Source organism: Chroicocephalus ridibundus, chromosome 17, assembly GCF_963924245.1.
Source record: "Chroicocephalus ridibundus chromosome 17, bChrRid1.1, whole genome shotgun sequence".
In the NCBI taxonomy this organism is placed as follows: domain Eukaryota; kingdom Metazoa; phylum Chordata; class Aves; order Charadriiformes; family Laridae; genus Chroicocephalus; species Chroicocephalus ridibundus.
The window spans coordinates 1347881-1373085 of record NC_086300.1 but is presented as its reverse complement, the minus strand read 5'-3'; the positions used below and the strand labels follow the sequence as shown (position 1 = coordinate 1373085).

The 25205-nt window shown below is 46.8% G+C and overlaps 1 protein-coding gene across 6 annotated transcripts in view; it reads right to left on the bottom strand.

Annotated features, from left to right (window-relative positions):
• The window catches only part of FAM117A (family with sequence similarity 117 member A), a 32520-nt gene that overhangs the window by 6861 nt on the left and 454 nt on the right, over positions 1–25205 (bottom strand). For 2 of the 6 annotated variants that reach the window (XM_063354736.1, XM_063354735.1), the window contains exons 2-4: positions 24444–24551; positions 21736–21875; positions 1253–1419 (exon numbers count right to left, since the gene is read on the bottom strand). In XM_063354736.1, coding sequence (XP_063210806.1) covers positions 1253–1273 — 21 coding nt within the window. In that variant the 5' untranslated portion in view covers positions 1274–1419; positions 21736–21875; positions 24444–24551. Of the gene's footprint in view, positions 1–1252; positions 1420–14217; positions 14364–15567; positions 15654–21735; positions 21876–24443; positions 24552–24758; positions 25176–25205 lie in introns of those variants that run through there. The other 4 variants (XM_063354737.1, XM_063354732.1, XM_063354733.1 and 1 more) reach the window with 4 other exon arrangements.

Genomic DNA, 25205 nt, shown 5'->3' with positions numbered 1-25205 from the left:
GCGAGCAGAGAAAGTCCCAAGTTTGGTCACTATTAAGCCTGAAAACATGGAAGGAGTGGCAAAGTCCCGGAGGTTACGATGAGGACCGTTTCGTTAATACACAGGGCAGTCTGGAAGCCAGGACTTTATTCCCGGCTTTCAACAAATAAGTCATTTGACAGGCAGAGAGGTTTATCACTGCTTACTGCTCGTCTCACAGGCGTGTTGCAAGGCAAAAATTAGCATTTGGAAGACACTTGCAGATAACTGATCAAAGACTGTGGCACACCTGGCCCATTCACTGCAGAGAGGAGCCATCAGCTCCACACTCAGCAGAGGCTGAATTAACATAGTGGTATCTTCCATTCCAGGAAGAAGGATGTGCCCCCTCTTCTCCAACCCTTTCCTCAAGAGAGACACATGCAAGAAAAACTAATTAGCCCCAAAACAGTGGGGTTAGGTGTTCCCACCATTGCTGATGAAGACAGAAAGGAAGAGTGTGCTTCCCTGGCTCAAAAATAAAGTTAGACAAATTCTTTCCCTTCCTTTCCAGCGTGCCCTCTGCCCTCCGCAGCGCTCTTGGGCACTAGAACTGAAACAAAAGCAGGCAAGAATACTTTGGAGAAGGACAATGGAAGTTGGAATCCAATTGAGAATTTCCTGCAAACAGCCCAGTAATAAATTGTTGAATAGCAAAGATCAAACAGCAACTTAACAGAGATTGAATGTGCTAAATAAGCGACTTGTTAAGCAAACGGATGCTCTTATCCTTCTAAATTCTTTCACCTCTGCAGATAGGCAAGCACTGTTTGCTGCCATACAGTAATATTTACAGGTTGCTAAGAGTTCCTCGAGGTCTGGAGCTTTTCCATTCTACAGCAGAACGCTCGCCGTTTGTGCTCATGAGCCCTTCTGCGGGAGCACCCTTGACTTCTCGCAGCGTGTGGCACGCAGCCCACCAGCCTTATATAAGGACTTGGCCCAGAACAGCAAGCCAGGGGAAAAAAAAGTAGCATTGAGCCAGTACTGGAGCAGAAAGCCAGAGGCCATCTGCCTCCAAACAAGGCCAAGGAAATTCTAACTCTGCACCAAAGTGGAATCAACTGAAGCTGAGAAGCAAAAAGGGAAAAAAAAAAAGCCTTCCTAGAAAGTTGCAGCTGCACAGATGGCAATTCAATGCCTTCCCTATTCACCCCCAGTTTACACAGCTCGTTTCAGTTCTGCAACCCTCTGATGGCCCAGAGACTTAAGGGCAGCCTGCAGGTGTTTGTACCTGGGTAGCTTTGTCATTCATGCACGAAGCGGGAGCTCCTTCGGCGTCCCTTGGCCACTGTCCCAAAAGGTAGGAGCCCACAATGGTGTCCAGCGAAGAGGTGCGCCGCACATGGGGCTGCCGGGGACGGCAGGTCTTCTCAACAGCAGCAGCGCAGGGAACGCTAGCTAGACAAGGGGCAAAAGAAAGAAAATTAAGACTTCCAGAGCCAAGATTCACAATTAACAAGCCCACGTCCACTGCAAACACCACGAGAAGGGAACTTGCAATCCAGCCTGCAGAAGTCCATTTATTTTTCCAAAACCAGAGTCCTATTGCTTCTAACGTACCCCACGAGTTCCCACTCCCACAGGAGCAGCGGCTCGGCTCTGCCAAGGCCCTGCCCAGCCTCGGCGCGGGCAGATTTGCTGCTCCACGACAGCTATCGAAAACAAGCAGCAACAGAAACAGCACTTGAGTGGAGTAGGCCAGCGAGGGCTGGTGGGTCGACTGCTCTCCTACCCACTCCTCCACTCCGCTGCAGAGCGCCGCATTCATGCTTATCACCAAGAGATTGCTGCTCTAAGAAGAGGAGATTTTATTGCAGTCCTTAAGCGGCTGCTTGAAACCATTGATTAGACATTCCAGTGGAAGTCGAGGGAGCTGCTACAGAAGCAAGTGAAACATTCAGCGTGTCCACAGTGCTTTCGCATGAACACTGTAGAAAACCCCCCACTACTGCACTGTCTGTAAGGCCGTATTTTCTTACTAGCTGGAGCACAATGCTTGCTCGGGAGAACCCAGGCTCTTACCCATGGTACGATACAACAGCAAAAGGGAGCCTGCGTGCCTCAGTGTCCCCCAAGGCAGCATGCTATTGCTCCCTTCCGGTTTCAAGCAGGACAAGAGAACAGCTGAAAAGTTTTGGATCCTCCAGCAGGACTACCTGAGCACTTAGTGCGTTCGTAGGTGCATGCATCGATCCACCAAAGAGCAGAAAGGAAGACGAGCAACCTGTTCACTGTCATAATCCATTGCTGGCAGGGCCCAAGCTCAAATCCAGGAGCTCTGGGTCTGCCCAGCTTCCACGGGACCGTCACATCGCCTGTGCAGACCTTACTTTCATAATGGTAGCTGAAACGTGATTAACAGAGAAGCTTTGTAAATGTGACTGGTTAAGTTTGTGTGTCAGCAGTGATCACACCAGTGCAATCCCACTGCAAGCCAACAGCAGAGAGGACGGAGAGCCAGTCCCTCTTGGCAGGCTACAGCGGGGAGGACGGGACACAGCACATGCTCTGATTGCCCTCCCTGCCCATCTCCTCCATCGCGCCCCATCCAGCTCCGAACTCGATGGGCTCGACGCCTGGCCCATGTGCAGGCAGCACAATCGCCCTCCTCTGCAGCCCTGTCCTCACCCTTGCAGCTGAAAAAAAGGTGTTACTGTCAAACCCAACAAGGTAGCAAGAAAGAGGCAAGTTCAAGCCAGCAGGAAATTTTGTTCACATTTCGTTTTGATTAGACATGCAAATTACCACATATATTAGAACCAGCCCTGTGGCCTCCTGGCAAGATGTTAAGGCCACGCACAGATCTTTGCTCCAGGTGCTTTGTGTACAGACATTCTCTTCTTCCTCCCCAAAATGAGGGCACGGCAGGCAGGTAGTGAGTTAACCACACTAAAACTAGTGTCAAAACTCTTAAGCACTATGTTGTGTTTGCCAAATACCTCCGTATACAAAGGTGCTGCGGCACCCACTGCAGGCTCAGCGCTGGGACTGTTCCAGGGACATGGCCTGTTAAACACATCTTTTTATCAGCTAAAATACCATTTGAGCAGTGGAATTCGAGTTCTAGGTGAAAAAAGGGTAGGAACAAAAAGCCACGTGGGAGGGCAAGAGAAGCATTAGTCCTTGCATGACAGCCACACCTCGCAAGGTCCACACTGGATTAAAGGCTTATTGTCCTGGGTCCAGCTGGCATTTCAAGGCACGCTCCTGCTCCCAACAGTTAACAGCAAGTCAGCTACCACGAGCTCTAATTTAGAAACTTGTTAGTATGTGCAGCTTCCTCTTCAGTGCCTCGTTGCCCCCACAGGCTATGTTACTTGCATCTCCATTACGTATGACTTCAGCCATCTCTTCCTCTCATGCTGCCCTCCCCAGCCAGGCTGCCGGCAGAAGAACCGAACGCTACCGCAATGGGGCAGCCCCTCTCCCACGCTACTTTGACAGCACACGGCCCCCTGCCAGAGCTCTCCAAGAGGACCTTTTTGACATAACCATCCCATCCAGAGCAACTGGGGTCACCTTCCAACTCCAAACCTTCAACAGGACAACAAATCAGCCTCCAGAAAAGACAAGACCGAGAGCAGAGGAGACACGGCCTCCTACAGTGACATCTGCATCAGTTGTGCACGATGGCCGACAAACGTCTAAAGCTATTCATGTATGAACAGCAAGAACTTCATTTTTCATGAAGTACAACTCCACTACCGAAAAATTTGGTTTGTTTTTAGGCAGCATGGAGAAGCCCCAAGGGCACGGGGCAGCTGGGAGACACGGGTTGCCCCTCCTTACGGTGCAAAGGCTGCGTGCACAGCGCAGCGTTTTGGGGAGGAGGAGGGGGAGGAGGAGGAGGAGGAGGAGGAGGGCGCGTGAGAGGCGCCGGGGCAGGGTGGAGCGTCCTGTTTACAGCTCGGTACTATTATCATCCCTCCGCACCGAGCTTGCACAGCTGCCACCTGGCCACCGGCTCTGGAGCTGGTCCAAGGCAGCTCCACAGCTGAGAAGTAACAGGTTGTGGCGCTTTTACTTTTCATGTGACAGTAAAGCTGCTGCAGATAACAGAACCGTCGCTGTATCTCCTGGAGCCATTTGGCTGCCTCCAATTGCTGCAGGAGGCTTTCCTGCAGCCCCAAGTTAGAGACTGGTGCAATGCAGGCGTTGAAAAGGAGAACGTTTCCAGTACTGGAGTTCTGGATTTGCAGTGGCCCTAGAATTCCCAACCCCGTGAAGCTCAGAGCTTCCTAAACAGTCTCTCTAGGCCAGCCAATCTCTGCATCTAAAAAGAGAAAATAAAAGCCTTAGTAAACTTTTAAAAAATCTCTGGGGTCACTTTTCAACAAGGAATACTTACAGCTGAATCGAAAAAACAATGACAAGCGAAACTAAAGTTCCCATTACTACTTTCTTTGGAGTTGTAAAATTTTCTTCCTCCCCTCTCCAGATTTCACCCTGGGGAAACTGACCCTTTCATATCAGAAGAATGTTTAGAAATTTAAGGACATGCTGTTCAGACCCTGACATTTTTGGAATACGTCCCTCCAAAGGTCTATCTTGAAGTGATGAAGCATAAAATAACAGTCCATGTTTAAATATAATCAGCTTCCAAGTTCACCATGGAACGACGGGCTGCCTGAGGCCTCGCCAGGCAGGGAAGCTTCCCCTGCACACTCCAATATCAAGGCGTACCTAATGGTTTTGGGCATGGTTTCCAAGCTATTGGCTCAAGCAAGATTTTTAAGCTTTCGAGAGAGAATTTGTCAGGGACAGTTTAGCCGAGATGAAACTTAAGCAACTCTGTCAATAACTAACTTATGCAAATATCTTCCACCCCAGTATAACAGAAATTACTGCCAGTTATTTAAGTTCTGTATCAGCTTCCCCCATCTATACCTTCTAATGCTCTTTACAACACATCATCTTATTCAGACGATGCGCCTGACTTGGGGGATGGGGGTAGTGAGATAACATAAAGGCCTTAATTGAATTTCTCATGGGCCTGTCAAACCACAGCAGGACCCTGTGACACAGAAACATCTTTCAGACAAAACATTCACACCAAACCAGGCTGCTGGATGTCTATCAGTGTCCCCTACTGCACCCCAGCACCGCTTCCTTGATCTTCAACATCTTCCTAGACAATCTAGCTGCGAGATCTCTGCACGAAACGGGGTTTTTTTTTGCACAACAGCTACTCAGATGCACTTCAGGTGCACAAGCAGAAGGGACAGGACGCTGTGGTGGTTACCAGGGCAGGGCCTCCTCCAGCAGAAAGGAAAAAAGCCATCCTACCATGCCAGAGCACTAAAAGAGCAGCTTAAGGCCATCTGAAGGATTGTGCTTAATGAGTTACAGCTGTAATGACAGTTTTGGTGTAGAGCAGGTCTTGGCCATAGCATCACCCTGCGCTTGCTGGCTCCGGTCTGACAGAGCAGGAGGCGAGGCTGGTAGACAGCAAGAAATCCAGTGTCTTCCCCTCTCCTCCTCTTGTTTTCAAATGTAACTGGACAGGAGACATGGGCAGGACTTCCAGAGGGTGTGAGAGATCCACAAACCACGTCAGGGAATCGCGCTTCATCGAACCTCACGCTGCAAGACGGCACTTGATCAGAAAACAGATCTCCTCTGAGGACCAAAACCGCTTTAACCGGGCATTTCCAGTGCAGTGTCAAGCAGCGGAAGCGTTAGTGAAATAAAGACCAAAACTGAAGCTTCAACGTTACAACCCATTCAAATCTCATTTCAATTTCTCTGGTTTCATCATGCTGAATCAAGTTACCCGACAGGTTATTGCCGAATAGGACAAAAAATTCTCAGCAGCAGGCAAGCTTTAGAAATACAGCCTCAGTTTTTATTTAATTTTTTCTTTTCCAGGTGGAGCAGGTAAAGGAGATTGCGTGTCATGAATGCTTCACTGAGGAAATGCAACAGAATCAGTTATTTTTTATCAGTCCCAATCTTTAACGTAGCAAAGACTAAAAATCTTTACAGGGAAAGAACTGCCTTTTCCCAGCATTGTGCCTTTACTGCACTCTCTCCACATTCAGAAGAAACGTGAAGATTTAAGAAACCATCCTTGCAACCACCGCAGTCAGCCCAGGCACTTCCTCGTGGCTCACCAAAGCGCTGCTATCGCATGCTGCTGCTGCAAAGTGCTCCCGGAGAGGACCTTCATCTACCACACAATCTGAAAGCAATGCAGGATTATGCAAGGAATAAATGCTTTTGCTGTGGGAATCCCAGAAAGCCCAAAAGGAGATGAACAGGCAGTTTTACTTGTTCCTAATGAAATTTAAAACCCTGTGCTTAGTACACGACAGCAATCTGCAAACATGCTAGAAAATAGAAGCATTTCATGGGAATTCACGGCATGGTCAGAGCTCGCTACCAAGACAGGAATAAAGCTAAGATCAGGAGCTGGAGAGGTGCTAAGACGAAAGTTTGCGGAAGCTGGAGAGAAAAAAACATGTTATCTCCACAAAGAAATACAGCCAGGTCATTTCAAGTGGAGTAGACATGGGGAGGATCTCAAGCTTGAACCAGAAATGGAGCAGGAGATCCAGAGAAGCCGCCAGAATGCACCTACTCGAGGTACCAAAAGACAAGCGGGGCTGTAAATCCCCACCACCCAAGGGGTCTCCACAAAAAACCCACCAGAAGACGAAGCCAAGCAGGGCTGCAGAGAAGATCTGCAGTACAAGACCAGCAGCAGGATGACTACAAGCAACCTTGGAGGCTGGACACAGCCTGCATTTCTAGGACAAGAAAAATCTCGCTTTATCCCAAAAGCAAGACAGGAAAGTTACGTTCAGTAGTAATGCAACAGGGAAGAAGAATGCAGTAAGACAACCTGTTGCAACTGATATGTATGGGGAGAGAAAAAGAACAATTTGAAGATTAGGGGCTTCAAAGAGGAGAACGAACCTGGAATTTGTAGGCAGATTAAAAGGTAATGATATCCACAACCCTCAGCTGCTCCTGCAAAAAGAGTTAACGTGTCCATAGCAGCAACTTCTGGCACCAAGTCTTTTCACCTCATGTCTCTGCAAAGGAAGTATTCTACATCTCTCTCAATACTTTACAATAATCCCTTTGCCTTTAAAGACGATTTACAACCGAAGGGAAATTCACACCCCTGCCAGGATGGGATTTCATAGCTCTTTGCTCATTTCAGTCAACATTAATACAGAAATGCAAAACCCTCAGAGCACTGAAATCCATTGCACCTTCCGGCGAGGAGGCAGAAGCTGTGGTTAAACCACAATGCCCCTCATGACTCTTGCTCAAACCGTACGCGTACAGCCCAAGACACCCAAAAAAGTACCTGCTGTTCCCAAAGCACAGCCCTTTAAAAAACCCCACCAGAACCTTGCTCTGCTGCAGCGCTTGACCAAGGCGGAAAGGAGCAACCCACCGAGGGGGGGCATCAGGAAAGCTAAAAACTCAAGGAAAAAGAGGGTCCTACCCGAGGTTGGGAACCTGGATTCCCATCTGACACCACCCAGCAGTGACTTGCCCCGCAGCCTTCGCTGAACCGGCCCCGAGGGCTTCACCGCTGGCCTGGGAGTGCAAGGGAAGAAATTCCAGGCTTTATAATCACTCCCCTGGTTACAAGCTGCGCTACGAGTACAGCTGGAGAGAGCTGCCCAGCGGACACAGCATCTGCAGATATCATTGAAGGAAATTAATAGGGGACACTGCAGTTCAAGCTGTCTTTTTTTTTTTTTTTGGACACAGACATTGTTAAACAGCAACTCCCTCCAACGCAGCTCAAGGCCTGAAACTGAAGCTGATGGACCCAGCTGATGGAGGAAAAGAACTGAACTCTTCACCTTTAACTTACAAAGTTTGTTTTTCAAATGATAAAACAATCTGAAGAATTTCAACATCCTCAAAGCCTTTGGTTGAAGTGCACATTTCCTAAATCCAGCCTGATGCAAGGCACCACTTTGGTGGGGTCTTCAAGCAAGCCCATCTCTCACCCACTGACACAGGCTGGGAGTGCTTCTGGACTGGCTTCATGCTCTGAAATTTAAGTAAGAACTAGGAAAAAACCAGATGGGCAGGCAGCGTCTCATGAACAATAAGAGTGGTTTTGAAACAAGCAAAAACTTGTTCAAACATTAGACCTTTAGGACTTGTTCCCTCTGATCCTGGAGAATACAGATGACTAAGGAGCTACCAGCATCACCCATGTCACCTGTATCACAAAAGTGAAAGCCAAGCAACGAAGATAAGAGCTGTGGGTTTGGGTTTTTTCCCTTTTTTGTTAAGCCTACTTAAATCCATTCTCAATAAGCATCTAGGAATCAAGATCACTGCGTAAGGCAGGGCTCTCGCTCTCAAGATGAGAAACCTTTGACTGGAAATCTTCCAGTACAGATAAAACAAAGTAAAATGAAAACAGAACAAGACATCCTTGATACTTCTACAGTTACAGACAAGGGGGAAAACAAGGAAAAAGGTTTCCTGCCCTTTATATTCCTATAACTACATAAATCACATCAACGCTTTATGACAAGCCCTTCTCCCACGCGCATAGTCGTCTTTATGGCTAGTTGCAGTTAAGCCATCTGCCTGGAGGGCCCAGCATGAAGCTACTGAAATAACTTTTCAGCAAGGAAAAAATAAAATAATAAATTACAACATCTGATATACCTTCTGATGACCTTCCTAGTGCCTTTTCTAACTGGGAAGCAGGATACCAAAGCTAATATTAGCTCAGTGTTACAGCTGGCCTAAACAGTGCAAGCACAACAGCATTATGCACACAAGAGCCGCACGCAGCAGCCTCAGGTTCAAGCATGCCAGGAACCGCACAAACTCTGTAATTCCTGTTCCTCAATGCTTCCAGCCTGAAAGGTGGCACACAAACTATGAGAAACTGAGGCACGGGGAGGAGAGGCAGCTTGCCCAGAGCCATGCAGCAGGATCCAGGCAAGCATGGAAACAATTATCTCCCGTTATTTTCAAAGAATGGGCTAACCACACAACCTCCTTTGATATTTTCCTCATTTCCTGTACAGTCAACCCTGCATTATCAGGTGGTTTGAATGGCAGCACCACAAGCTTAATTTTTAATGCAAAACGGCCCATTTAATATAAATTCCAAGAAGCAATATTTTTACAGGCTCAACATTATTGGTCTTGCTTGGAGATCTTTCTTGTACAACTGTGAATCCCGCTAAATTAGTATTGTAATCTTAAACTGCAGGAGCCACAAGGGAAGTGCCAAGATCAGCTCAGCGTAGTCAACGCTGCCATTTACGCAGTATTTCAACATCCAAGCTTTGCATAAAGAGAACTCGTTGCACTTTGGTGCTCAACATTATTTCTCTCACAGGGCTAGGCCAAGTACTTGTTTTTTCCTTTGCAGTCAGACAGTAAAACGTTTCCCACACCTGGCACAGCACTGCCTCTTCTCTGCACAAAGAGGTGCCCAGGTTCCTTCAGTTCTCTACTCACCCAACAAACGTTGAAAACTTTGCTATGGTCCAGGCAATTGTGTTAGATAAGCCCCAGCTGAAAGAAAGATTCAGAAATAAAAATCCACCCAGGATAAATGACCCGAGAGCTTCCTAGTTCCTCTGGAGCATTCTGTTGTAGAAGGGACAGACCAAACTGTCTGCACAGGCCCATCCCTTCCCCCTGCAAATTTGTTTTTAAATGTCATCTCCAGCATTTTAAAGCAGGGAAAAACTTGTTTCACCCATAGAACGTCAACACAAGTCAAGATTAGTTATAGATGTGTCCTTTGTTTCCCCTTTCCCACACCCGTATCCAGAGGCTAACAAACTGGGAGCAGCAAGTTTAGATTGAAGGTATGATCCATATCAGCTGAGGACTGCAATACCATGAATGGGCTCCAATTACTGTGCCAGAAACTCGTTCTACATTAAACAAAGCCACCTGCAATGCTTTGCCTCCAAACCTGAGCCACGTATTGTATTCAGCTGTGTTTTGCACAAAGACTGATTTGATTCTATAGGACAGAGGCAGGATTCTTCCCGGCTAGTGCAGCAGCAGGACATCTTCAAGGTTTTCCCATCCCTCAACCAGTCCCTACATGACTGTTTTTCCCCGTTACAGCTCCCTGCCTGTGCTTAACCCTTTGATTCCCTCAGCCTGCTTACCCACAGCAAAACCCTGAAGGCAAAGGCAGAATTACTTAACAGTGATGAATTCCAAAATTTGGAAACGCAAAGCTTGTTGAAGCAGCTGTTTGCACAGTGCACCAGCACAATTTTCCCATGACAATACTCTGCACCCCTGCTTGAGGGGTTTTGTTTCTCTTTTGGAAAGGTAACACCTACCGAGCTGCTACTTCTACTCAGATACTCTTTCTCTAAGATGGGCTTTTTCACTTCCAAGTTGGGTACAGGATATAAACATTATGAACCCGGGGGTCCCTTGTTCATTTGCTCAAGCACCCCCTGGAAAACTACAGATGTTAAACAGCATAAAAGCAAACTCAAAGAGCAGACATCACAAACCACTGTTTTAGTAACGAAAGCCTTTATACCCATCCCTCAGGATACAAAACCCCACCAGATACCAACTGCTAAAGCAAACACAGCACTTAAGATATTCAACCAATAAGACTGGAGGGGGGGAGGAGACCCCCACACTCATTATGTGCTGCCTGCAGCAAAGGAAAGAAGCAGAGATATTGTTAACAGCTCTGCTGTAACACTACCACGTAGGCAGCAATCCCACAGCACTTTCAAGTGGTAAACAGACATTTTTATTCCTAAAGAAACCATTTTCATTTTGCTAAACATACACTCAGACAGTATTGCCTATGAATAGTGTCCCACTCATCTGCCTCTATAACATACACCAGGCACGGGTTTAATTCAGACACCTAATAAAGATATTTGGCAGTCTGCTCACTTAGTCTCTCTAGCAGGATCCACACAGCAAAAACAACTGGACATCTCAAAACCAGGCAAGTTCAGCAGGCAAGCAACAAAATCCCATCCAGATGAGTCAGCTCAGCCAATAGTAACTTCCTGAAAGGCTAAAAGGCACCACATAATTCTGGAGTTGTAGAGGTGGTGGTGGGAAAACCAGTGAAATTTCTTTGAATTCTGGTGAAGAGAGACTATCAATAAAGCTTTGGTTTCATGGAGGGTTAACATGAAACACATGAAATGCAAGACATAGCTCTTGTCAAAGCCATTTGTGAACCCCCCCAAATCAACCATATAGGTCTACAGGTGAAGCCTTGCACCTCTGCACTCACCTATACCTATACATATATACACCTATGCCACTATCGCTGATAAACAGGCAGTGTTCAGAAGGCAGACAGGCACCTACTCTTTCTCCTCCCAAGAAATCTACTCGATGAGTGTTCGGAAGAGCAGTTGGCAGGTAACCCCTGGTGCAGCTATTCACCCCACCTTACCCCCCTACACCTTTAATAGGGGGTGCACCGAAGGAGTCTGTTGAACTAGAAACATCCAACACAGTTTTGCTCTTCCACCATATTCCATCTTCTCCTCTGTGCACGAGCCAGTTCAGATGACTGACTACTTACCCGCTCCTGTTCCCAAAATGCTACATTCACCATGAGTCTGCAAATTAAAATTCGAGATGCAATTTAAATAAACCTATTTTTTCTAGTGTCATACTGAAAAAAAAGATGCATAAAGACTTCTCAGTGTCTTGCTTGAGAAAATCAGGTTCCAGACCCGCGATGCGTTATGAGCACTGGGGTTGCACCCAGGCAGCGGATCCCTGAGTGTGAAGGCACAGCTCTCGGGGAGGCCGAAGTCTGGACATGAGCATGGAAACTCCCCAACCAGTATGTGCTTCCGTGTGGGCTTTGGAGGAAAGAACTGAGGCTACAAATAGCACGAGCATTGCCGTTAACTGATTTAAACTTCAAAGTCTCCACAAAGCTCATCCCACCCCAGAGAACACATAACCCCATCAGTGTTACAGCACCTGCAGAGCTCTGGCTACCCCAGCAGCCGCCTCCAAGCCACCTCACCTGGCACAAACGGATGCAGCAGGGATGGGTCTGGCCTGCACCTGAAGAGGATCAAACACTAACACATTACCTGCTTCACCACCAAAAGCCACATCACTGAAGAGATAAGGAATTTTAAAAAAACCAAACACCAGACATTGACCCCAATGACACGCACCAGATTCATCACTAGAAGTCCTGACATCCTGGATTTCTAAACAGCAAGTCAAGTCCTTTTAAAATATTCCTCGACCTCCTTCCTGGCATCCCCCAGCTCCTCCTTTTAACAGAAGCCCTTTGAGAGACTCTGCAGCTGCTCCTCATCTCAATGGGATCCTCTATTATCAGAGCAGCTGCAGGATCAGCCCCCGGATCACCCCGCACCTCTTCTTCTGAAGCTCCAAGCCAGAATCACCGAGATCCCCAGCAGCTCCAGAGCCCTTCAGAGAGCCAGCAAAGTCAAATGAGGAAAGATGCAATAAAGCAATGGATTTCTGTGCTGAGTTCCCAAAAGGCAGGAGCAAAAGTGTTAGATTATGAATCACCAGGATAACAGTTTTTGGTTAAACCCTGCCAGCTTACTGCCACAGCTCCCACGCATGCAGGGAGCAAACTGAAGCTTACAAAAATTGCGATGAGGCAGAGAGCAATGGAAATTCCAACACTTCCAAAACTGCAGATGAAATGACTACGATCAAGAGGAAAAATTCAAGCTCCTAGAGCCTGAAGAGCGAGGCACAGAGCCAGGAAGAAATGAAGACCAGCAATTCTGGTTCATGTCAGTGGAGCTCCAGCCGTTTTGCCCTCAGAAAGCTGCATGGTATTCCCCATGCTTCGGAGAGGTGCAGTACAGAGCTTTAACACAACCAAGGGATGACAGGCAGCCTGGCTCTCCTTTCTTTGAGATTTGCTCTATTTTCTTTGTAACATCTGAAGATACTGAGTAATTGCCCTATTAAGAGCAACTTCACCTCGATTTCAGCATACTGCTGAGAGGGAAGCAAAACCTAGCACTCAAAAGAATCCATTTCATTAACTTGTTTCAAGTGTAAATTGAGCAAAAAAGCTCTTTAATAGCTCCTCTGATCAATACCAACCCTGCCAGTGGCTCTAAGTCTTGAGGAGTGAAACGCAGGACGCTTCAGGAAGGGCCATTAATTCTCGCTGTACGATGGGCTGCAGCTCTCTCCCCTGCAAAGCGCATTCAGCAGCTGCTGCTTTAAGGAAGAGACCGGCGCTCTGAACAGATACCACCAAAATCAGCTGGCCCAAAGCTTGACGAGTATTTCTTGCTGGTCCATAATCCTGTTTAATCGTATGTTTAACCCCCCCAAAAGAGTGCTTCATTGCTATTTTAATACTTCTTGAGATAAGGAACGGCCAAGGAAGAATCCAACATCCAAAGGCAGACCCACGAACAGCCAGAAATAACACGTACATCACGAAAAGCCAAAAACTATTATTAGGTCACCAAAAAATTATAATTAAATAAGCATTCCTGAAGTGGTCAGAAAAATCTCAGTGATGCAATTAGGGACAAATTGCTATTAGTGCAAATCAAATTATTACTTCTTTATCAAGATAGATCAGCTGCGTAAAACTCAAGTTTGGTGGTTTTTTTTTGTGAAACCACCTCCAAATAGGCAACTCATTGTCCCGGCAGACCGCAGGCGGCCACAGGTCCCGCCTGCCCGGGGAGGGACCCCGCGGGGCCGGGGATCAAAGCTCGCACCTCTCCCGACCGATCGCAGCCCACGGGCGGCGTTTTCAAGGTCTCGGCTGCCTCTGGGCCGCGTCCCCCAGTTTGGGGTTTCCTTCGCTCGCGGTCTTTCCCCCCCCACGTCCCGGTTTTCTTCCCCCGACTCCCCGCCCTCGGTTCCCTTTCACTTCCACCCACGCAGCAGACTAGAAGGCTCCCGCGCACACGGTAGCTCTCGCTAACGCCGGTCCTGCCCCCGCTGCCCCGGGACGGACAGGAGGTCTGGGCGCTCCCAGCACCGGGACCCTCCCCCGCTGCAGGGGCCGAGCACGGTACCCCCTCAGCCCCCTCTCGGCAGCCGGGGCTAAGAGTCGCTTCCCCACGGAGAGTCACGCTGCCGAGCGGTTGTGAACCCCACCCCGGGCCCATCCGCCGCCCCCGGTGCCCCGCCGGGCACGGGGGACACGCGTGCTCCCCCGCCGCAGCCCCGCACACCGGGATGGTGCCCGCCTCCTCCCGCCGTTACCTGCCCGGCCCCCCTCTCCGCGGCGTTGCTGGAGCTGGAAGGGGACGGTGGCGCGGAGCGGCTGGAGCCCCCCGGCCCCGCCGCGGCCGCCACCCGCCCCCGCCATGCCCGGCCCGCCCGCGCCGCACTGACCCCCCGCCGCCGCCAGCGCCGCTTATCAGCGCTCCGGGGGCGGCACCGGGGGAGGAGCCCGGCGACCATTGGCTGACCGCAGCCAACCGATCCGCCCCTCCTTAAGGACAGCCAATGAGAGCTCTCTGCAAGCTCCTCCCCGCCACGCGCTGTAACGGCAACCAATCAGAGACGCACTCAGGCCTAAGAGGCATCATCCTCAGCGTTAGAGCCAATCGAAGAGGGAAGAGAGACTCAAGCCCCACGCCCTCTCCCGCCCCGTAGCGGCGGCAGAACCAATGGCAGCGGGAGGCGGGGCAGCGGACGGGCGGTTTCTCTTTCACCTTGGGGTGAGGCCGGGGGCGCCGCCCTCCCGCCCCCAGGGCCCCTCTGTGGGCCCGGCGAAGGGGGCTGGTGGTGGCGGGGAAGAACACGGCCCCAGGAATGACAGAGCCAAAGCTCGGGATAGGGCCATAGGAAACTGCTCAGGATCTGGAAGAGGCAACGATGGAGCCACATAACGTTTTCCCCCAGTATTAAGCAGTGGGGAATCTGGCCCCAGCGCCTCTTCCAGGATTAGGCTCCTCTGAGACCCGTCCCTGCAGCCTCGTACCTGGCAGGTGCAGAGGAACGGGCCCTTCCACCCGCCCAGGGCTCTCAGCAGCCGGTCACTCACCATCCTCTGACCTCCTGCTCCTCAGGCACCATTTCGGATCATGTCATCCCAGGTTCGAAGGGACCTCAAGGACCATCTGGTCCAACCTTTCTTGGCAAAAGCATGCTCTAGATAAGGTGGCCCAGCTCCCTGCCCAGCTGAATCTCAAAAGTGTCCAATGTTGGGGAATCCACCACTTCCCCGGGGAGAACTGTGAAAAATTTTCCTCTAGTGTCCAATCAGAATCTCCCCAGGAACAACTTGTACCCATCACCCCCTTTTCCACGTGACCCCTTGCGAAAAGGGAGCCTCCATCTTCCTTGTAGCCACCCTTTAAGTACTGGAATGTAGTGAGGAGGTCTCCCCTAAGCCTTCTTTTCTCAAGGCTGAACAAATGTCTTCCATTTAAACCCTATAATTATACCATGTTGTTTGATTCCTTGAAAAGACATCACTTACATGCAGGATTTTTTTCCCCCCATTCTAGTCCCCTAAAACATATTTTTAGTCTAATAGCAGTCATACAAAAGTCATTATGTTTCCCCCTTTCCACTCGCTGTACCAAACCTACAAGCAGACTCTACCTGCTTCGGGTCCAGGCCCATATTCTGCCTCCAGACGGACACAGTTACGTGGGTTTATGAAAGGAAGCATCTGCCCAAGCACAGAGGGTGGGGCTGATCTATCTAACCCAGGAGCCTGGGAAGCTGTGGCATGGCTAGATAAGAAGAGGGGGAAAGGCATGAGGTGGCAAAGCAGACCGGGCCTGGTGCCAGCCTCTCTGGAGAGGTTGTGACAGCAGCAGACAGTTGGTCTCCCCCAGTGGCTATCGCAGCAGAGCAGCGCTCCCCATCTTCTTCCTGTATCGCTCTGCTTACAGGGCCGGCTGTTCCTATTTGCATGTAATCAGGCACCAGATGGAAAACTAGACGGTGCCATCTTCTTCCTTCTAGAAAAACCCTGCATGGAGGGGAAGAGGTGGCGTGTATTGCAGTACTGCAGTTAGTGAAGGAAAAGACAGGACGTACCTCCTGATGGAAGCAAAGACGAGACAGAAACCACAGCTTTGGTTAATAGAGCTTGGTAAACAAACAAAATGCCACTCATCAAACTAATCATCCCTATCTCTGCTAGTAAGGAGTGGTGCAAGATCTCTGATAAGGCAGTCACACAAGGAGGCACAATGATCTCTGCTCAGGACTGTCTGAAGGGCAGGGGAACATTCCAGAACAGCAGCAGTGTTAGGGAGCATTTCTGAGAGTTAACAGCATTCCCCAGAAGACAGTTCAAGTATTTCTCTGTTCATTTAATCTTACAACCTAAAATTAAGTTTTAAACTAAACAAGGGTCCTCAAGTGTCTGTTCTCTCAGCAGTTCTCCCTGTTCCAGCTCCCACTGCACAAACAAGGTAAAACCATACCTAGCTGATCTTTGAAACCTACTCTGTATACAGACAATCCTTCAAGTCAAAGACACTCTTCCTGAAAATATTTCCTTCCCAAGGTCCCTAGTAGCTATTAGCAAAGAAACAGGAAATTAAATGTAAGAAAAAGAAATGGAGAGGGAGCTACCAAAGTACAGGTGTTCAAAAGAACATAGAACTGCAACGAAAAAGAGTTATAAATGCCAAATAGAGGACCATATTCTTTTTGCACTGGCGGACTGGTAGCTCAGCTCTTCTAGGAACCCTTCAGAGTCAGTCCTTTCAACCTAGAAATTCAAATTCAACTTTCAGTTTCTCTGCCACACTGTCTTTTTACGGCACTGTGATTTGAACCCAATACCTGCAGCTGGAACAAACTAGAAATACTCACTCCTCTGTGCTGTTTTGTTTTAGCACGAAGGAGGTCACACAGCTGTGCCTCTGATAGTTCTCATCATATCTCATGCTATAAATACAGCAAGGAATACTGAAAAAAAAAATAATAAAAATGAAGTGGTTTGGCACAACTAGGCAAAGTGCCACTCCATCTCAAGTCCAAGTTTTCCTGTCACCAAATGCTTCCCTCAAGGTTTAAAAATGCACATTTTGCTTTATTGTGCAGGAATAGGTAAGAAAACACCAGCTGTCACCCATCAAATGGGCTACAGCCATTCTAGCTCAGAGGAGCTACACGTTATCAGCCAGCCAAGTCTGTTTCATCTGCAACAAGAGCAGGCCTTTGGATATCTTTCCCCAACAAAGACACACACCACAGAGCAAGTGTTATAAAATTAAAGATCCTACATTCCTGCAGGCTACACTCTAGCCTACGCAATGCAGTCATCTCCCCGTAATTAAGGTTCCTAATGATGTGCTGCATAGTAGCAGAAGTAACACAATCTTTTACAACTGCTCAAGGGCTGCAGGTCAAGGATCCAACTTCTCATCATACTCTGCCTGCTCATTTCCATTGCTTCTGCCACAGCAGTTTCTGGAGCCTTCTCTCCTCGCACAGAAGGAGAGCTGACCTACCACACCACCAGTCAGCTCCTCTCAGCTTTCAGAGCCTCAGAAAGCCAGTCATTTCATCATGATTAGCAAACACCACAAAGCTTCAGAATTATCAAATTCATCTCATGGCTACGGACCGACCTATTCAGTGTGCTCCAGAAAGTCACCTTTTAATACTACAGCACTGTCCAGTTTCTCAGTATTTACAGGAGAATATTTGTGTGTAATGGGCTTGGCCTTCCCTTCCCCATGGACCCCTTTCAGTACACCCTACTACACGTCCCAGAATTGCCACCCACCATTCTTTAGCTTTATGTCAGCGTCACTTGAGGAAGTGACAGTCAAATAGGAAACATGTAAGGCCGAACAGTTGCCACTGCAGTCCTGTCATTCTGGTCCAGTGCTCAAGTCCTAAATGAGATTATATTGCTGGCTGTTTGCTATGGGTAGGAGGGAGACAGAGCTTACATTTAAAGTCCTGATCAGCTGAGCATGAACGTGGAAGATCAAAGGGTCATTCAGCATACAAGCTAAGCTTTCCCTCATTGTCCTTGAACAAAATTCCTCTCACTCTAAACTGTGGAGTAAAATGCCTGCCTGTCTGCCTCCCACTCTATCCCCAAGAGAGATGGCTGCATTTCACTACTGGACAGTTTCTGCACTCAAATGTTTTGAGATGAAAAGCTCTAAAGAGCAGCAAGATAAATAAAACTGCAGTTTATTAAAAGAGACTAACAGATTATTCACCAGACCAGCCAAGCTATTTCACAGTCTGATCATGCTTGCAGTGAAAACAGTGGGAGTTTTGGGAACAGAGCACAAGCCCTGCTAAGAGTAAGGAGACATTATGAAATAGATCATTTTCACTAAGTCATGGAAAGGCAGGAAGCCTCTCCTAATAGTATGAATCATCAATATACCAGAAAGAAAGAGTGCACTTAAATGTAATCACTGATGTCCAGCTCTGCCAACATTGTAATAGAGTGTGTAAATGAATACAAGGAGACCCAGTCAGTCAAGTACCAACAAATCAGCAGAAAACAGACAAGGGACTCAAACCTACAGCTATAATAAAGCATGTCTCATACCTGCTGCTGCAACATCCTCCGCTGCTGCTTGGGTTCCTTCTACCCACTACAAGAGCCATCGACCATCCCACTGCTGTGACCCTGCCACTTCTGCTGGAAAACAGACACAGCAGGTAGATCCCACTTATCTCATCCTAAGAGAGGATCGTGTTTCTCCTCACATGGATTCAGGAGTTAGCCAACATCAGACTTGGTAAGATTTCCCATAATATGGGCTGCATTAGATGTAAAATGTTCACTACGCAGGGATGACAGCTTGCTTAGGAGAATGTGTGTTAAAGGAAGCTTTATGTTTTTAGGACAGGCAAACCCACGGTCTCTCAGCTTGCACAGCAGTGTCAGCAACTGGAGCTCTAGTTGACCCATCAGCTACTGTCTGGCAAAGCCCGGCAGCTCAGTCACACAGCACTACCTTTCTACTTCCTGCAACCAAATTAGATTAGAAAGTGTTAGAAACGTGATATAGAAAAAAAAGTTTATGTAAAGGGCTGTATTTGGCACAAGAATACTATTCCCTCATAGATAAAAGGCAGTACCAAGACAAGCTCCGCAGGAAGTGCTGCTGAACTTTTCCAGAAGATGGAACTTATGAATTTGGAAGGGCAGGTACATAAAACTGTGTGGTAACAACTGGTACAGTGTAATTAGGAAAAAATGCAGACACTGAAGAAAATAACCTACTTGGCTCACCTCAGAGCTCAGCAAGCCAGAAGTTCATATGGGAAGAAACTTTTTTTTTTTTGCCATGAATAATTACAAAAACAGGACTTTCAAAGGAAATCAGCAGTTCCAGCTGGCACATAAACCTTATCCTAGGAACAGCCATTTTGCAGCAGCGCACTTCTAACGGGACACAAGCTCCCAGAAAGCAATAACATTGCTCACCCCAATCTTTACTTATCTGACAAAGAGGTATAAAGGACAGCAATCATATTGCATAAGACAAACTGCTGTAAAAGCTACTGCTCCCATCTTGTGATATGCTTCCTCCATATAGATCCTCCCATTCTCCATCCACTCTGTATTGGCAATTTGCATTCCGTTTGGTGTTTCTTTGGCTCCTTTGGTGTTAAGGCACAGAGCTAATCAGTCTCCTAGGAAACTAAGGGAAAGATAAACCTGCCTAAACAGAGAAGCCGCCAAATTGATGCATATTTTATATCAATCAGACCATCCCAGCAATGGTGTTGCCCAATGTACCGAACTGGTAGCAGTTTGTTGTTCTCAAAATCGTTTTGCTTAGCTCTGGTTCTTACTTCCACCTTGTCTTGCTACAATCCTCTCTTACTCCTTGTTGTAAGGTTCCTTATTTTCTTGACTTTTGGCTGAGGCTCCAAGTATACACCACCCTTTAGTTTGGGGTGACACTTGGTTTCTCTGTTACCTGCCTCCTATTTTCACTTTGGATCTAAACAGTAGGCACATCCTAAGTTATCCTTCTACTCCCACTACCTGAGGCACAAAATATGGTGATTTGGGATCACTCTTTAATTAGAGGAGCAAGCAAAGACAAATTTCTGTCCCTACTATCCCCAGATACAACCTGTTCTTAATATCCCCAAAGTTCTTACTACAATCAAGATATTCATGTCAGCTGGAAACTGAGCTACAAAGTCTGTGGCTACCTGCCCGCAGTACCACAGTCAGTTTTCTGAAAAAGAATTGCCCAGAAAAACCAAACAGGATAAAGTTGCGTCTTTCCCACATCACTGTCATTTTTGGTGACAAACGTTTCTTACACCTGTGAAAGTTTGTGTCATTGGGCTGAACAACATGAGTAGAGTTTTCCTTTAAGAAAGCAGGCAGCAGACTTGATTGATTAGGAAGCAAAGCATTAACATCAGTGCCAGGCAGTTGGAGAGCACTGCCTAGACTGGAAGGAATGTATTAAAGGAGCAGATCACAAATCCAAAAGCAGACAAGAAAATCCAAAAAATAACCCATTTTGGCAGGAACAGGACAAGGATGGCATAAAAATATCTGGCCTATAAACAGGCTTTAGTCCTGCCAGGGCAAAATGTACTTTCATTACAACTATTCAATAATTAGATTATACTATGAGACCCAAGGGAGGGAGGGGACTGGGAAGTGTGGCTATATTCAGCTGTAACTAAGTGAAAAACTTCTGCTTTCAGCAAAACGTAGACCGTATCTTTTTTCCATTACGATTTAAATTAAAAAAAAAAAAAAGAAAAAGATATAGGCCAAACTGGATTGACCTTGCTCCTGATGCCAGAAAACACAGCCTCCACTCGTATGTCTGCATACCAGAGCCCCGGGGAAAGAGCGAGTGCATGGATTCTGTTCAAGTTTACTGAAATGCCCCTGTCCATCTACAGCTAGTTGTGTTCTGCAAGACCTTCAGCTCAATGCATGGTACATGGCCACGATTCTCCATACAGGGGTTTCTGTGACTATTTATACTACAAGTCAGTATACATTCAAATCTAAACCAGCTTCAGGCTTCAAAAAAATAAATGCGCACACCCCCCCAACTATTTGCTGAACCATCTGCAAACACATCCTCTCAAAACTCAAGTCCTGATGTGCAACAGCTGATGAATATTTTCTTTTTTGATGTGAAAGTAAAAAAATACTATGCCAATCTGCAAAGTAATCCCACAGCCTAGACTAGCTTCAGCACTACAATTGTCTGAATTAAATAAATTTGTTGCTGTTGGGTTTTCTTCTGAAGTGCACCAAGGCCCACTGGAGAGCTGGCCCCTGCAGCCGCAAACAGAAGTCAAAACTCAAAAATACTTAGGGCCCAGCTCATTACTAGCCCAGGTTCCACAGCAGATTTTCTACCACATTAAATTCTGTGCTTTGCACCTTCTACTATTTACATACACATATCTGGATTTAACCTGTTTGCACATTACTGACTGTACTTCAACAAGAACAGTCAGAATAATTTAGGCTCCAACCCCTGCTCAGAGCCAGGCCAATGTAGACCAGCTTGCTCAGGCCCTGACCAAAAATACAGACAGCAAACAGCAGGTAACCTTTGGTTATTCTATAGTAGAAGTGCTCTCGTGAGAGACAGTGACCCACTCCCATATGGGTCTTTAAGACACATCAAACTGGATCAGGAATTCTTCAAGCTTTACATGCTTGGGTCAAGTTGTTCTCTGATGCTGCTCTATCACCTAGACCCACCACACCTAAAACTCAAATATTTAAAAATATTAAGCTGGAACCCAAACCAGAGGGAAGCCACCTCTACTCACCTTCTGAAGATGTGAAAGTAAAAGAAGCAGCTGTCCTGGATCTTCATATCTGTATAACAGCACTCTGGATACTTGTAGCACTTCATCATTATGCCAGTTCTTCTGTAACTCTAGCCCCCAGAGCTGGACTGAGACGATACCTAAAAGCAAGTAAGATTTATTCAAGTACAGCACTTGAGATATTTTTATGGTGCATTTTCATTATATAGCTTTTCTCTCACTTGCTTTAAAACACAGTTAAGTAGGTAAAGTAGCCCTGCAGGAATGCATCATCATAGCAAATAACACACAAAGCAATTAAAGTGAATGCCCTAACATTTATAAAGCACTTAGCAACTGAGAAACATGAAGTACTTTACAAGCATTTATTCTGCTTCATAACCATTCTTACATAAGCAAGCCTACTTTGTATTATCACTAACATAAGTGATGGCTATATTAAGGTCCCACAGGCAGCTCACTCAATGCCACGTCTCCAAAGCAAGTGGGAACCAAGGCAGGAGATTAAAGTTTTAAATCTAACTTCAACCTATTGATGCCTCTATCTGCTTTTGGTGATCAGTTTTGGTGAAAATTCACTTGTCATTGCTTATATTTTCTAAGATTCAGCAAGAGATACTTTTTTTTTTTTAAATTTAAATACGACAATAAATGTACCTAAAGCTAAGTCCCAAAGAGTTTTAGTGAGGCTAAAGGCCTAGAGAGATTTCAACAGATTCAGTGAGATCTTCAGGGCCAAGAGATTTCAGACAGCTAACTGCTGACATCAGTGGCAATCTAGCACCTACATACATTCAATAACTGAGGATTTAGAAACCAAAAATCACTTTTGTGTGATTTAACATGAAATTTCAAGTCACCAAGCACTTGCTAAACCTTCTTCTGGTGTAGCATCAGGAAATTCCTCATTTCCTACCTGGAAAATTCTGACAGAGTTAAGAGACCGCAAGTCTGTCTTAAGAACCGTATTAAAAGGAGCTTAACCTCGGTGGAGATCTTTGTAAGCAGATGCTACATCAGTTTTGCACCCTGAAGAAATTGCTCCCTCCTCGCAATTTCACTCGTTTCCTCAGGGTGAAGAAGTGGTTTCATGCACTGACATCTAGTGGCGATGCCAATACAGAAGGCACCTGCCAGCATACACAGCCTCTCCAGTTTCACATCCCTTTTGTGTTTTTCCCCAGAACAGACCTGCAGTTTCAGCTCCAACAAACGCCAGGGCTGGGGCTTCTTCAGTCCCAACCCCTGGTACGTGGCCAAGGGCTGGACACATCCTTCACACACAAACTAATGAAAAAACCCCAGGTTTTTATTTCTGACAGACGCCTCCTAAGTTTGGGCTGGATTTTGAAGTGAAGTATAGCAGCAGTAAGTTAAATCTTTGCGGTCTGTTCTGCTGCTAGACACAGACATACAGAAAAGTTCTTGCAAGCTCTGCTGTGGTCATAACATGATCTGATTGTTGCTCTTCTGAGAGCACCAGACAGCTAAGGCCACTTTCCCTTCTTATTGCCCCCCTCCCCTACACACAGTGGATACTCTAGAGTTACGTCCATTTAGCGTTCAACCTGCACAGAGGACTTATAGTTTGCATTACCGTTTTAATTATCAGGAGAACGATAAGACAGCATGGGGAACTGGATTCCTGGCTTCTATTCAAGTACTGCCACCTCTAGGAAAGTTATTAAACACCACCCGCTTCTGTTTGCTTTGTTTTTCCAATAACATCCTGTTGGTGGTGATAAGTCCTGCTAACACGCATTAACATAAACAACCGATCTCAGACATAAGCTTCAGTAACATCTAGAAGCTCTAGTTAATATTTTATATGTTTATCTGATACAATTAAGCACTATAGCTCTCATAATGCAGCATTTTTGAAAGAGGAATCCTTTAGCTATCATCAACAGGCGACTATTTCAATGGGATGTAGCAATGTGCAACTTTTCACATGGTCATCGCATTCTTTAGCCTTTTTCATTCAAGCAAATCTGCAACTGAATTTAGATGCTTGTGAGGTCCAAATATGTTATGTTAGAACCAGTCTTTAAGCTAATGGTGATTTTTCTACCACAGGCAGATTCCATTTAATGCAAGAGATAAAAGATGAAGAAGTTGCAATCTACAAGCTCTTTGAAATCTTTTCTATTGCTTCTAACTGCCCCACATTTCCATTAGAGCCCGTCATCGGTTTGCAACGAGACACATTCACTCTTGTACGGCCTAAGCTTTGTCTCATAGAAAATACACGGAAGACTAGCAATTACAAAGTGTTCAGACTAACTCCTCCCTCTTCTTTCCATTAAGGAATAATGCGCTCCTTTTCTTTGTTCCCATTCCTCTTGCCCTTTGAGGCGATGCTTTAGTTCATCCCAAGTTTATCTTAAATTAAACATTTCAAGCCAGTCTAATAACTTGAGAGTGTAACGTTCATTAGCCTAGCACTAGATTTTGACTCAACTGCAATTTGAAATCCTATTAAATTCCAGGCAGTCTTTTCTTTTTCTTATAAAGTAGGAAGAATTCACGCATTTGTGCAGCAGTGTTTTCTCCTGCAGCAACCTTTCAGTACATTTGCAAATTGTTTCACTGAAATAACCAGACTTATAACGATCAGTTCATGCACCCATAGTTTTCCTGGGCTTAATGATTGTTAGATCAAATGTATGGTTATTTGCAACCAATATGTACACTCCCACTTCACATACCACACATACTGCTTCCCGTTCCTCCCTGCTTCAGCAAAACCAGAAGTATTTCATCTTGGCTTCTTCTTCAGGTTTGCCTTTCAGCATTTCACAGGAGACTGGATACACCTAGGAGCAATAACAATTGGGAACGAGAGAAATGGTCTTACTTGCACGACTAAGGATGACATGCACTCACAAGGATTAGGCCCCGAGAATTTCATAATCCTTAAAGATAACTATAGTTGGAAAGAAATCATGTGTTCGACTAGATACCCTTATTTTCCCCCAGGTCTTTACATAAAGCAATATACTGTTGCTCACAGACAGCGTTACCATGTTAATGTTGATGCGTTATGTTTAACCAGCTATTGGCCTAATCACAGCCAGAGAAGCAGCTCCCGCGGAGCGTGTGGCCTGTGCAGGGGACCGTACTGGGGTGAACTCACTGCCGCTCGGCTCCCGGGCCGCCAGGGGCTCGAGCTAGCGAGAGCCGCCACAGGGGCACTACAGGGTGCCTCATCAGCTCAGGGCAGAAACACGACCAGCTCACATTCGTCGGTAAGAGAACTACACAGGCAAAGTTTCACCAAAAACCCCCAACCCTTTCCAGAGCAGAAAGATTAATTAACGACTAAAGCTTTTCCGAATGAGCGCCCAAAGCCACCCAGTCCTGAGAGGCCTGCCCAGGCCCGTCAGGCCCCTGCGACGGCCCGCCCCGGAGCCAGGCCCCGGGAAAGGCCTCTCCCTCCAGCAGGCCGCAGGCAGGGCGGGCGGCGGCAC